This window comes from Hyperoodon ampullatus (assembly GCF_949752795.1).
Source record: "Hyperoodon ampullatus genome assembly, chromosome: 11".
NCBI lineage: Eukaryota > Metazoa > Chordata > Mammalia > Artiodactyla > Ziphiidae > Hyperoodon > Hyperoodon ampullatus.
Genome location: NC_136924.1, coordinates 61,202,728 through 61,216,420, shown reverse-complemented (window position 1 = coordinate 61,216,420; position 13,693 = coordinate 61,202,728). Strand labels below are relative to the sequence as shown.

At 56.5% G+C, this 13,693-nt stretch overlaps 3 protein-coding genes across 4 annotated transcripts; 2 read left to right on the top strand and 1 right to left on the bottom strand.

The window, feature by feature from the left end:
- Positions 1 to 886: 886 nt before the first annotated feature.
- On the bottom strand, positions 887 to 6,123 carry MBD6 (methyl-CpG binding domain protein 6; the record flags this gene model as incomplete). 2 transcript variants are annotated; one of them, XM_079714663.1, is made up of 11 exons in its annotated part: positions 887 to 1,066; positions 1,212 to 1,275; positions 1,499 to 1,551; positions 1,656 to 2,069; positions 2,193 to 2,368; positions 2,552 to 2,705; positions 2,985 to 3,646; positions 4,042 to 5,097; positions 5,323 to 5,485; positions 5,615 to 5,717; positions 6,011 to 6,123. In XM_079714663.1, 11 exons carry the CDS (start codon positions 6,121 to 6,123, stop codon positions 992 to 994), a joined length of 3,033 nt encoding a protein of 1,010 aa, XP_079570789.1. In that variant the 3' UTR covers positions 887 to 991. The 2 variants fall into 2 exon arrangements, with proteins under 2 accessions (XP_079570789.1, XP_079570788.1); XM_079714662.1 differs by having other exon boundaries at positions 2,199 to 2,368.
- Positions 6,124 to 9,724: 3,601 nt separating this feature from the next.
- LOC307060935 (DDIT3 upstream open reading frame protein) lies at positions 9,725 to 12,158 on the top strand (the record flags this gene model as incomplete). Its single annotated transcript, XM_079715843.1, has 2 exons — positions 9,725 to 9,787; positions 12,117 to 12,158. 2 exons carry the CDS (start codon positions 9,725 to 9,727, stop codon positions 12,156 to 12,158), a joined length of 105 nt encoding a protein of 34 aa, XP_079571969.1.
- DDIT3 (DNA damage inducible transcript 3) lies at positions 12,121 to 13,552 on the top strand. Its single transcript, XM_079715842.1, has 3 exons — positions 12,121 to 12,164; positions 12,911 to 13,068; positions 13,176 to 13,552. Exons 2-3 carry the CDS (start codon positions 12,931 to 12,933, stop codon positions 13,542 to 13,544), a joined length of 507 nt encoding a protein of 168 aa, XP_079571968.1. The 5' UTR covers positions 12,121 to 12,164; positions 12,911 to 12,930; the 3' UTR covers positions 13,545 to 13,552.
- Positions 13,553 to 13,693: the final 141 nt, after the last annotated feature.

The window sequence follows — 13,693 nt, the reverse complement described above, 5'->3', positions numbered from 1 at the left end:
TAGACAGTCTAAGCCACTCTCTACTATAAGAGAAGGATTTAAATTGTAACCTGTTCTTACAAAAGAACTAAGGAAAAAATGAGGACAGAGTCAGAGCCAGAGTTTCAAAATATTCTCATCTGTTAAATTAAGAGTGTCTCCCATAGAAAAGCAGTGGAGGCCCCAAAGGGCAAGTACAAAACAGAATTAAAACTCCCAAAGGTCTTGTCTTTACAAAAGAAAAGGCAGGAGGCAGCCCCTGGACAGCTGGTCATGCTGGCCGCTCCGGTTGGACCACGTTGCATAATCCTCAGTCGCATCATCACAACGTCTCTGAGCGTTTTGATGGGGGGAGAAGGGGCAGTGTAGTGTGTATGGGAGGAGAGACCCAGATGGCTCTCTTTGCCCCCTTACCCCCTTTTTATATCCCAGAGGAAAGTAGAGGGAAGCTGGCTACACCTTGAAATGAGGCTATGTGTTTCAAACCTGGGGACAGGGGTAAGAAGGGATCTGTGCTTTGAGCAACCTGAGCCAGAGGCAGAGGGGTGTTGTAGGGGTGAGGGGAGGGTGCATGATGCTTATTGCTTTGTACCTTTCACGGGGAAGGAGGGCAGCAGCCAACAGTAGCTCACAGGTTTGTAAACTGAGCCTGCTGGCTTCGAGAAGGGAGGCAATGAAGTCGAATTAAATATAAAAGAGTCATTTGTGCAAAAATAACTTAAACAAATAAAAGACCTGGGGAAAGGGGTGTTCCCCTTAGCCTGGTGGGGAGAGGGCCATATACCCCCCCCCCAGGCCTTTTCAGTGACATGGCTTTGGGGGGGAGGGGGTGACCTCCCTACCCCCTGCAATGGCTCAGGATGGGATTGTGGGGAAGGGGTTGCATTTGTGCTCTGAGTGGGGAGTAGTGCCCCCACCCACTGTCCACAGGTGCACGTGGCTGGCAGGGGCTCCCAAGGCTCAGCACTCAGCTCTCCCCAGTCAGGGTCAGATCCAGCTCCAGGTATGGCTGCTATGGGGCCAGTTTCCTCCTCTTGTTTTTGGCAGGACGGCCAGGGCGGGCCCGGGGAGGCAGAGGGACAGCCGCCTATACAAGAGGGGAAGTTGAAAGAAGTGATCAAACAGCTAGGTATCAGGAAGTCCTTTATTTTCTCCCCACTCCCACTGACCTCCTCCTCCTGCCTCACCCCATACACGCACCCACACCCACCCACACAGGGCCGCACACTTACGCGGGTTGTGGGGCTGGGGTCCAAGGTAACGTCTTGGCGGGAGCTGTTGCTGTTCCGGGTAGGGCTGCAATAAGGGGCACAGATGGTCAGGAACACCTCCCCAAGCACCAGGTGAATTTCAGAGTTTGGGTGGGAAACTTTCTACATTTGGATAGTAAAGGCGTAATATCCTTATTCATATTCAAGCAAGTATCTGCCTTTTTGAAAGCCAAGTCACTCTTGAGCTATTTCTATAAACCCAAGAAAATGTGGGGAAAGGCCAGTATTGTAGTGGGCCCAATACTCACTTGTATTTTCTCCTCCGGCCACGACGAGACTTTCTGACTACCCCTGGGGGCACCTGAGAAAAGACAGACCGTGTGTAGGAAAAGTTAGGAAAAGGCACCTTGGCCTCAACCTTTCCTCAGAGTCTTTGTGCCCAGACCACCATCACTCTGCACTCACCTTAAGGTCCTCAGAATGGGGCCCAGAAGGGGATGGATCCTTGGGCTCAGCACCCCCTTCATCCAGCTCCCCATTATGCTGCCAGTGGTGGGTCCTTCTTGGGGACCGTTCCATTTGTCCATTGAAGCCACCACGTGCCCCCCACTTGAGGGCCAGTCGGCCAGGCTCCCGCCGGCTGCCAGGCTTTCGGCCTCGGCCTGGCCTGGCCTCGCCATTAATGCCCCTAAGTCCCCCTCCTCCCCTCCGGCCCCGTTTCCCTGACCCCCTCCCAGTGAGCAGCTCAGGGACTGGGGGGTCGGGAGAGCCGTGGGGTGGGGCTAAGGCACTGAGGGGAGGCCGGGCAGGCTCCGGTTCAAGGGCTGAGGTGGGGCTCTCAGGGGGCAGACAGGGGGCTTCTGGCTGCTCTGGAGGGATCTGCGGACAAAACAAAATCTCAGTCAGTCTCAAATGCAGTCCCTCTGCTACTGTAACTCAAAATGTCTATACTTCCAGTTTGGGAAAAACTTCTCTCCCTAACAAACACACCCATACCCATACCCTCACCTGGAGACTCTGTAGCAGGCAGGCTAGGGGACTAGAAGCCTCTGAGAGGGGTGGAGGAGCTCCCCCCACAGGGAGGAGCTGCAGCCCCAACTGGCCAGAGAGAAGAGGGCCAGGAGGCTGCAGCAGACTGGGGAGGGTTCCAGGGCTGCTGGTCAGCGAAGACAGGTCACCTGTTGAGGAATTGTAAAGTCAAGGGTCTCCCTAGGCCAACCAGCTAAGCTGAGCAGACCCTATTATTCTTTTAGGCTTTACCCGGTGGTCAGAGACTTTCTTCCCTAATTCATCCAGCCTCTACTCTCAGTTTTTCTGCTTCCTTTCTTCTCTCCCACACCAGAGTCTTCCCTCAGACTCACCCAGCAGGCTGGCACTCAGCAGAGGGCTAAGGAGTTGGGGGGGTCTCCCTGAGTTGGAGGGGGCCTTGCCCAGAGAGGAGGCCCCCGGGTCAGTAGTTGCCGTGGTGACACTGGAGGTAGGTGGTCCAGGTTGGGGGGCACTCAGGACACAGGGCTAAGGAGAAAGAATAGTTATTACATTTACATGTGTAAAGTATTCAATAAGTTTAGAGTACTTTCATATGTACAATCCCACTGAAGCCTCACATGAAGTAGGCCATGTTTATTAAATACAGACCCAGCTGTTGCAACCATCCTACCCCCAGCCAAGAATTAAGCCCTCCCCAAAGACCCCGAGGAAGAGCTCAGACATGAAACTGAAAGCCTTTGATTCCCAGCTCCCATCTCTGATTCTACCTCTGGTTCTGTCCCACCCACTCACCCTCATCCTCACCTGGGGGGGCGCCCCAGACGGGGGATCCAGGCTGGCAGCCAGCAGCGCAGAATTTAAAGCTATGAGGGTGGGGGGGGCTGAAAGTGGGGGGAACAGCAAGGGGGGCAGGTCTCCCAAACCTGAAAATGTCTCCCCACTCGGACCCCCGGCTCCCTCTGCAGATCCCTCTCCATCCCCAGCTGTGGGGCCCAGGGCCAACAGGGGCAGGAAGGAGGCAAGGAGGTTGCTAGGGGGTGCGGAAGGGGGTGGAAGAAGGTCTGAGGGGGGTGGTGGAAGCAGGGAAGCCACCAAAAGCGAAGGCCCTTCGGGCTCGCCTGGGGCTAGGGGAGGGCCAGGTCCCCCTGGTGGGGGTAGCAGGGGCTCAGGGGGAGGTTGTCCCCCTCCCCCAGCCAGCACGCCAAATAAACTGTGACTGAGCAATGGAGAAGGCGGAGGTTGCCCCAGACTCAGAGGGAGAGGCAAGGTCCCTAGCATCCCCGGGAAGCCGGCTCCACTCAGCGCCAGGCCCTGCTCGGGGCTGGGGAACGGGAAAGCCTCCCCACCAGCCAGGGGAGGCAGAGGGCAGGCTGGGCCCGACCCCATCCCGAGCGCTTCGGATGGGCTTTGAAGCACAGGGCTAGGGACTAGGGGGGCTTTGGAGGCAGCTGGTGGGGCAGGGGCACCTGCAAAGAAAAAGAGAGGTTCAGCTCAAGGGAGGTCCTTCCTCCCAGCGTCCAAAGAATCCAACCTCCCTGCCCCCAACCCAGAAAACGACCACAGAGGGCTTCCCTGGTGGCGCACTGGTTGCGAGTCCGCCTGCCGATGCAGGGGACACGGGTTCGTGCCCCGGTCCGGGAAGATCCCACATGCCGCGGAGCGGCTGGGCCCGTGAGCCATGGCTGCTGAGCCTGTGCGTCCGGAGCCTGTGCTCCGCAACGGGAGAGGCCATAACAGTGAGAGGCCCGCGTACCGCAAAAAAAAAAAAAGAAAACCACCACAGAGCTCTCAGTTCTCCCGTAAATGCCTTGCCTGTCTCTCTCCACCCGAAGGGAGGAAGGGCTCCATCACACTCACATACCTGGCACACTGCTGAGGCTGCCACTGGTGGTCCCAGGCAGGGAGGGCGGGATGGGGTGCCTGGGCTGGGGAGGGCTCCCTGAGGAGAGGGTTGGGGGAGGAGGAAGGTGTGCATCTGACCCCAAAAGGTTAAAGCTTCCATCAGAGTGGGGAGGGCCAGGGGTGGGGAGTCCCAGCAGGGACAGCACAGAAGGGAGAATTGGTTGGGAGGGCTCAGGAAGAGGAAAAGGTGGTGGGGCGGGAGCGGGGGCCCGAGGGCGGCTCCGTCTAGGGGCTTGAGGGCCTCCCCCTTCCAGCAATCGAAGTACAGTTAGGGGGCGGCGGGGGCGACGCTGAGAGGGACGGGGCGATGATGAGGAGTGGGAAGCTGAGGGCGCCTGGGCACGGGGCCTTCGGCCCTGTAAAGTGCTGGGAGGGGGGAGAGGGGGGTGCTGTGCCTTGGCCGCTGCAGAGAGCAGGCTGCTAGCAAGGAAGGGGGGTGCCCTGGGCCCCTCCACCGTGGGGGCCCCTCCTAGGGGCCCCAGGACCAGGGGCAGGTGCATAGTGGCTGAAGACACTGGTGGCTGAGCGGCAGGACCAGGGGGGCCAGGGGGACCAGGGAGATTATTGCTTGGGGGCAGGGGAGGGGGTGTTAAGGCATCACTACAGTGGAAGAGAGGAGGATCAGAAGGTGGTGAGGAGGAGGCATGGGGGGCTGGAGGAGAGCCCAAGTCAGGGGGCACCAGGCTGGATCGGAGAGCAGCTCCCCAGCTATATGAGGGGGCATTGAGGCTGATAGCAGGTGGAGGAGGTGGAGCTGGAGAGGGGGCATTGCCCCTTGGCAGGAAACAAGGGCTGCTGCTGCCTCCGGAGGGGACTGGGTCAGGAAGCCTTGGCTGTGGGAAGAGCCCCCCAGGGCCTGCTAGAGGGGGGAAAGCCTGTGGAACTGAAGGTGGTTCTGGGGGAAGGGAGCCAGGAGCCCCATTAAGCGGAGTTGTAGGAGGAACTCGACAGGGAGGGCGGGCAGAGGGAGGCCCTGGGGACACAGTGTGGAACATTTGGGGGCTCGCTCCCTCTCCTGCAATAAATGAGAAACAAAGGATCAACCTGGGGCTCCCCTTCCAAGAACTTTCGTCTTCTCCATCCCTTCTCCCATAAATTCCCAGCTTCCCTGTGCCCTCCTCTCACCAAGCAGCTCCCCACTCCACCCTTCTCCTTGCTTTCCTCTCACAAAGCTCCTCCCACCATCCCTCTTCCAGGCCCTTAAGTTTTCCTCAGTCTCTGTAAAGTGGAAAAGATTCACCAGGAGAAGAGTGTGAGCAGGTGGTCTCCATGCTGCGGTACAGAGTTGCCATGGCAACGGCTTTCCGCCGGTGGTTGCACAGCTTGGTCATGTCCTCCTCTGATGCTGGCCCCACCCCAGCCCCACCCGGGGTCACCGGGGCCAAAGGGTCAAAGTTGAAAACCTGCAAGGTGGAAGCATGGACAGGGACCCTGAGGGAACAGAATCTGTGAGAAGAGCTACCACAGTCAGTGATTTGCATTAAGTCTCCCGGCTTATCCCTGTACTCTCTGGCTCCCCTCACCACTCTGACCTTGGGGACGTTGAGTGGACACTCCAGACCGCACTTGCAGGTCCCATCGCTGAGGAGGTAGCTCCGGGTTTGCTCCAAGGAAGACAGCTCTGTGCCACTTGGGCTGGGAGAGGACAGGGTCAGAGAGTATGGGATTAGCTGACACTGAATTGGGAGAGACTCTTAAAGAACAGTTCATTAGTCAAAGACCTTCCTAGGAAGGGCAGAATAAGGAAGAGACGGAGAGAACAAATGCAAAGGGCCAGAGACACAGAGAGCAAAAAGGCTGAGGAAGGAGGAGGAACAGAGGAGAGCAACAGGGCACCAGCAATCTGGGCTTTGAGAGGAGGGATGGGAGAAAACTCAGGCAATTGAAGGGCCTGGGGATAGAAACTGGGGAATTTTGGGGAGTCATACCTGATATAGAGCACAGCACCCTCTCGAACACAGCGCTGCCAGCCGATGGGGACAGATGTGGCCACAGGGCCCCCAGCTCTGTCTGCTCCACTGCTCTCATTGCCCCCATTCATTGTGTGTAATCAGCTCCCACGTGCCTGATAACACAGACATCCATGTGGCATTAGGAGGATTAAACTGGGCTGGCTACCTGAGGGAGTACTTAAGAAAAGCAAAGGTGTGGGGAGACTCAAGAGGACTCGGAGGCAAGGGGAAACCCTCGGAGAGCTGGGAGAGAGAATGAGGGGGAACCCTCTGCCATCCCACCATGGCTACCTGAACATCTCTGCAAACATTGTGGGGTCCAGTCTAAAGCCGGGGCCGCCGGCTTAGCCCACACCTGCAACACAGGAGAGAGGAGGGACCGTCAGGAATCTGCCCAAGCTAAGAAAGTACCACAGCCCAGGAAACTCTCAAGGGAACGATCCTTAATAATATGAGGTAAGTACCCATAAAGATCTCAGGGATCTGCTGGCTGAGTCCACAACCATCCTTTCCATGTCCAGTCCTTAGGGACCAGAGGGTCAAAGCCTCAACTTCCAGGGACCAAGGAATCACAGCCCAATCCCTAGGCATATAAAGGGTAAGGCCCCTTTGTCCCACCAAGGAGAGAAACCTTCAGCCAGGAGTGTGGGCTAATTCTTATAATACCAGGCCACTAGGAAGTTTCCCAGAGAGTCTGGCCCCTGCTGTTCCCTCCCCCTCAGGAAGATCATATAAAAAGTAGATTGCCCCACAGGTCACCAGGCAATTGCCCAATTGCCCGCTGGGGTGGTACCAGCATAACTCCCCCCATGCCTGGCTCCACTAGACAATCACTGATCTAGTTCATTTGGGTCTTCTCCCACGATTCTCAGAAACTCCCAATTTTCCCCCAAGCCTAAGGCAAGGGGATTCAGCACCTCCTGTCCCACTGCCTTCAAATTACCTCCAAGAAGAATTCTCCTCTGATGTACATGGGGACGCCCCCCAAACCTGCAAGTATCCTCTCCAACCTTACCATCGCTCCCACCCCACACTGGCGGCTTCTAAACTTTCCCTCTCATAACAAGGCGCCTGTCACCCAGCCTGCTTCCCTCGGCTCGGGGAGGAGGGGAAGGCGCACGAAGTAGGAAGGAACTTGGGGAGAGGGCGGGCGGAGGGTGGGCGAAGCACTGAGGGGAAGGAGGTGAAGAAGGCAAAAGTCAAGCAGTGAGAGGGAAAAACGGTGGGGGCAGGTGAGGGCGGGGGAATGGGGATGGGGCCAGGGAAAGGGGCCGAGAGGACGCGGAGGGGGCAGAGGGTAGGGACGGGAGGGGAGGGGAGAGGAGGGGAGGGGAAGGGAGGGGGAGGGGGAGGGGCGGGGTGGGGGGGCCGGGCCCTGCACTCACCGCGGCCCATGGTTCGGCCGGCCCCGCCCTGCGCAGTCGCGGCCCAGAGGGTGAGTGGGAGGGAGTGGGAGGAGGGTCGGTGGAGCCCGAGCCTCCGGTACGGCCCCGGCCGGTCCTAGCAGGAAGCGCCGCTGCCGCCGCCGCGGATCACCGAGCGGCCTCCCGCGCATGCGCCATGGGGGCCAGGGGCAGCCCTGGGGATTCCGTTCCCAGAAGGCACCGCGCAGGCTGCTACCGCCGCCGCCGTCGCTGCCGCCGCCACCGCCGCAGCCGCCGCTGCCGCCGCCGCTGCCCGGACGGGAGAGGGGCGGGGCCGGGCCCCCGCCCAGCGGACAAGGACGAGCCAACTGGAGGGGCCGCAGTGCGCATGCGGGAGCGCGCCTACCCCTCCCCCACAACCCCCCATTAATCCCCAAGAGAACAAACACCCCACGCGGGCCCCACCCCCCGCCCCCCCCGGGCCTCCGCGGAAGGATCCGAGCCTCTTCCCAGGCCACTGGTGGCCAATCCTAGCCTTCCCCCGGGAGGGGCCCCTTCCGATGCCACAATCTGTTGGGGGAGCCAGGAATGCCAGGTCCGGGAGGAACCGGCCCCAAAAGATGAAGGTCGAGACTTGCCCTGCCCCGCCCCCAAAGGCTGCCCGGGTAGTGTGCTGGGACTTGACCCGCCTCCCCAGGTCAACAAGTCACAACACGACCCCGGCCTGTCAAGTCACATGACCTCTGCCTGTCACTGACAACCTGGTCATGTCTTCGGGCCAGGAGAGACCATCTGCTCCAACCCACCCCCACCCCCATTTACAGAAGGAGAAATGGAGCTCTGGAGCAATGGTGCAGGCCTGGCCAAGGACCTGTCACCGTCACACCACCGCCTGAAGCTGCCACCCAGCCACAACCAGCCTTGTTGACAGTTTCTACTTAGGACAAACTCCGGCTGCCCTCATGAGGGTATGACAGGATATGTAACAGGCCACCATATGGCCTCTGTTTTCTACCTAATGGCACTAGAAAAATACTTTGCATTTTCCACGGTGCTTTTCACTTTTGTTCAAGCCGCCTCCAAGTTCCTAATTCTCTCATTTTACTTCCACAACTCGTTATCTTTTATTTACTAACAAGAACGGTGAAGCACGGGGAGATTAGATGGCAGGCCTGGGATCCCTGGGCAAGTGAGGAACCGCTGAGGCTAGAATCTGGGCTCCTGACAACCCAGTCCAAGGCAGTCGTGCGCTCACGTGCACGCAGTGTTCCAGGCAACACAGCCCTACTGTAGCCCAAACACATAGAAAGCAGGAGGCCTATGCCCAGCTCCTCACAGCAGGGAGTCACAGGACTTGCAGGTCTGGTACACTGAAAAGGGCGGGCCTGATCTTTGGTGAAGGGCACCAGAGCACCACGGGGGAAGGTGATAAGAGAAACAGTGGGAATCGGGGCCACCCGGCAAAGAACATGAATTCTGGCATGCCAAGGGCTCATCAAAAACTTTACAAAGATAAGAGTTTAAGGGTGCTCTTCAGCGAGGAGGAGCTGAAAATGACTACCAAGGGGATTCAAGTTACTTGGCCTCTTTTGAGGGAGCCAGGGAGCTAAAAGAGAGGACCCCTTTAGGAAGACTCAAGAAGACGCAAACAACCCTGGTGGTTGGATGCAAATTTTCAAAGGACGGAGGTTTAAAAGACCTTGTGTCCATTAGCTGGGAGGGGATGAGGGGCAAAGAAAATGGGAGTCTCTTGTGGAGGAGGTAAAACTGGGACTCATGTCAGGTGGGCGGAACAAGACCTCTTGAGGAAGACAAGCTGCAGTGAGGCTTCACACCGCAGCCTAGGGGTAACCACGGTTGAGCGCTGCTGGGGCCGTTGGGTGCCGGGAGCTGGCGCCCCGCCCTCTTTCCTCTCCCCCACCCCCCCGCACCTCCCACCACCCTTGTAGTGCCCTGCGCGTGCGCACGCAGACACCGGTTGCCAAACATTGCATCATCCCCGCCCCCCTTTCCTCCCCTCCCCCGCCAGCTCTCCCCTCCGCGCGCGCGCATGACTCACTCACCTCCTCCGCAAAGCCTCGTGACCCAAAGCCACTTCCGGGTCCAACACTAAGTCGACCCCCAAGCGGGAGGGAGCGATGGGGGCGGTGCCTTGGGGCTCCTGAGTGGCGGATGTAAGGTATGAGGCGGGGCCAATGCCGGCGTGCCGCTTTATGATTGGTAGGCTTCTGGATCCGCCCCCGGAGAGGAGGGCAAGGCCCTATTAAAAGATCTCAGCGCCGAGCTATCCTGGTCAGAGGCTTGAGTCTAAGGCCTAGAGTGTATCATGTTGAAGATGAGCGGGTGGCAGCGACAGAGCCAAAATCAGAGCCGGAACCTGAGGAGAGAGGCGAGTACTGATTCCCCCATCTACTTTTTACCCTCACATCCTCGTGAACACCAGTTGTCCCCTTAAAGTTAGGGCATCCGCTCTTAAGGATGTGGTCCCACGCCCTCCGCAATGAAGGGAAGTGACCGTCCGGGGGAGGGATGAGAAGGCTTCATTCAGAAGTAGCGCTTACAGACCCCTCTTCCTTCGCACGACAGCAGCATCGCACCACTGCGCGGAGCACAGGCCCTACTCTGTGCTATTCAGGGAAGGGGCCCCAGCTGCCCTAGGAAGATTTTTTCTCTCCCGTTGCAGACCCCAGGCCTCCTCGTTAGGCCTGCCGGGTGGGAGGCGGGGCAACAGGACACACCCCCGCGCCGAGAAGGCTGGTTGACAGTGGTTCAGGCCGCTGCCGCCACTTTGCCACCAGCGTCCTCCCCCACCCCCACCCCCAATCCTGTCTCAGCCGCAGCGTCTCAGGGCCAGCATAGCCACGTCAGTAGATGGGGCTTTTGGACCCTCCACAGGACATTCTTTCTGCAGCCTTGCAGAGGAGAGAATCCTAAGAGACTGACACAAGCCTTTGGGAAGAGGGGTGTCGATGGACAGGGAGCAGAGATGAGTTTTCCTTTTCCCCAGAGGTCCCTAAGCCTTCTGCACAAGAGAGCATCCTGGATCTTTTAAGTGTGGGAAGCCATTTGGAGGTCTCCCCAGTGGATTGTCCTTCCCCTGGGATTGGTCCTTGCCTCTTTCCCCTTGTCCTGTCTCCAGCTAATCTCTGTGTAACCATTGCATCAGGTCAGCCCCCTGCTTGGCTCTGCAGCCCTCTGGCCCGGGGCTCCACTGCTGATGAAAGCTATGTCTCACACACCGGAAAGCAAGGAGGGTTCCCCAGGGAGGGCAGCCCTGTAGAGAAGCACTGAGGACGATATTGCATCTACAGTCCCCAGGGATAGGCAGCTGCCGCTCTGCCTCTGGGCTTCGTCCTCCTTTCCCTATGAGAGATTGGGGAGATTTATCCATTGATTCCTAACAAATACTTAACCAGCACCTACTATGCTGGTTAAGTTTGGGGCCCAGCATTTATCCATGAACAAGAGAGGAAAAAATCTCTCCTCTCACAGAGCTTACATTTCAGTGGGAAGAGGCATACAGTAAGCAAAGTGCCATAGAAAAAAACTAAAGCATGGAAGGGTAGAGAATGCTGAGTGGAGGTTACAGTTTACACTGGGTGGTCAGGGGTTCCCCCACTGAGGTGATATTTAAATGAAAGACCTAAAAATAGGCAAGGCAGTAAGCCATGTGGTATGTGGAAGGAAGCGCTTTCCAGGAGAAGGAATAGCAAGAGCAGAGGTCCTAAGGTGGGAGCATGCATAGTATCTTTAGGGAACAGGAGGCCAGTTGGCTGGACTAGAGTGAGCAAGACAGAGAGTGGTCAATGAGAAAAACAGGGCAAGGAAAGAGCAGATTGTGGAGGGCTTTCTAAGCCATTTTAAGGACTTTAGCTTTTAATATGTGTGAAATGAAGTTTCGAACAGAGGAATGACACAGCCTGACTTAAGTTTTAAAAGGCGCACTTTGGGTGCTGTTGTGAATAGACTCTGGGAGGGGTTACAGAAGCAGAAACTGGGAGACCTGCAGTCAAGAGGTTTCTGCAGTCACCCAAGAGAGATGATAGTAACTTGATCTAGATTAGAAAGTGGAATTGGTGAGACGTGTTTGGATTCTGGGGTTTGAAGAATGACTCAAGAAGTTTTGCTGGTGGTTTGGATTGGATTGTGGGGTGTGACAGGAGAGGAATCAAGGATGATACCAAGGTTTTTGGCTCAGGCAACTAAAGTTGCTGTATACCGAGACGGGAAAGACCTTGGAAGGAGATTAGCAGGAGTTTGTCTTTGGACATGTTCAGTCTGAGATGCATATTAGATATCCAAAAAGAGAATGGCAAGTAAGCAGTTAGATAGAGTTGGAGGTCCCAGGAGAGGTCTAGACTGGAAATACGCACTTGGAGGATGTCAGTGTGGGAATGGAATTAGGAAAATGCCACTTGATTTGTTCCCTTCCCTGTAGTCCAGTCCTTACCCTGGCAGATTTGAGGACTGCCTTAAATTTAGAGAAAGCTGAGTTGGCCAGGATTTTGCTATTATGTAATCAGGACTACAAATGTCAGCAACTAAAAATAAAGGAAGTCAGGCTCTTCTCTGTCCTTAGAAATGGCTACAGGGGCCAATAACTAACTACACTCTATAAGACAGGAAGTAAGGAAGGAGCAGTAGGAAGCTGGAGATAAAAGAACCTGCCTCTCTCCCCGCTTCCAGAAGTGGCTAACATTTATCTTTGATCCCCACAGTGTTCCAGAAGGAAGTGTATCTTCATACATCACCACACCTGAAAGCAGGTAAACTTAACCAACCCTTTCCCAAAACCAGCTCCTAAGAATTGCTGCTTAGGCCCCCTTTACTGGGACCCTAAGAAATGATGAAAACACCTAGAGAAGGTGGGAGAGGACAGTTTGAATCTGAGCAGGCTTTTGCTATTAGGCCACATCCATCCTCCTGACCTGCCCCTAACAAGGTGACCAAATCACTATTCTTAGAGCATGTCCTAATTGAAAGCTGGCCCTGAGTGAGCAATCAGCAGTCAGGTGAGGTCTCACCACACCTCCATCCCCAAGGTTAGACTGACCCAAGGACTGTTTGCCCAAGTTCCCCACACAGGAGGAGAAAGGAGCACAGATGGTCTGGTGACCGCCCCTGGAAACAGCCAGTGGAGCTCCCCAAGGGGGGCTGAAGACTTTTACTAGGAACCCATAAGACTGCACATCCAGGCACTTGCTTCTTCAAGTGCTGGGCAAAAGCAAAGATGGAATATCATCCTAGATCAGGAGTTGGTAAATTTTAAAGGGTGAGACAGTATTTTAGACGTTGAGGGCCACACAGAATAGTCTCTGTCACAACTATTCATCTCTGCTGTTGTCTCATGAAAGCAGCCGTAAACAATATGTAAATAAATGGATGTGGCCGTGTTCCAATAAACTTTTACCTACCAAAACAGACAGGCAGCAGGCCAGTGTGCCAACCCGTAGACTGACGGCTTTGTGGAGCTTCTTCCCCCACCCACTATCCTGAGTATGTCCTTTCCCAGAGCCTGATCCAGCCACAGAGATGGCAGCTGAGTCACTGCCTCTCTCCTTCGGGACACTGTCCAGCTGGGAGCTGGAGGCCTGGTATGAGGACTTGCAGGAGGTGCTGTCCTCAGATGAAAATGGGGGTACCTATGTCTCACCCCCTGGAAACGAGGAGGTAAGAATGCTAGGCCTAATGCTGGGTGGGGGGTGGGGGCTGCGGGGTACTGCCCGTCCCTTCTCAGCTAATTAACACCTACTCTGCCTTTCCTCATTCCTTTGAAGGAAGAACCAAAAACCTTCACCACTCTTGACCCTGCCTCCCTGGCTTGGCTGACGGAGGAGCCAGGACGAGCAGTGGTCACGCGCACCTCCCAGAGCCCCAGCTCTCCGGATTCCAGTCAGAGCTCCCCGGCTCAGGAGGAAGAAGAGGAAGACCAAGAAAGACCCAGGAAACGGAAACACAGTGGCCAGTCCCCGGCACGGGCTGGAAAGCAACGCATGAAGGAGAAAGAACAAGAGAACGAAAGAAGAGTGGCACAGCTAGCTGAAGAGAACGAACGGCTCAAGCAGGAAATTGAGCGCCTGACCAGGGAAGTGGAGGCGACTCGCCGAGCTCTGATTGACCGGATGGTTAATCTGCACCAAGCATGAACAGCTGGGACCAGCACTCCCCACCTCGGGCCACTTCCGACCCTTCCTGGAAGTATCTACTGACCACCTTCTCACCAGTGCCAGTGATGTACCCCTCCCACCCCCATCTATTCAGTAGGGTAGATGACAGGAGAGGGTCTTGGCATGTA

Bases quoted from the DNA above. Each gene is read 5' to 3' on its own strand.
- DDIT3 (XM_079715842.1), top strand. From the start codon at position 12,931: ATGGCAGCTGAGTCACTGCCTCTCTCCTTCGGGACACTGTCCAGCTGG. The intron at 13,069-13,175 runs GTAAGAATGCTA...ATTCCTTTGAAG, and splicing joins CACCCCCTGGAAACGAGGAG to GAAGAACCAAAAACCTTCAC.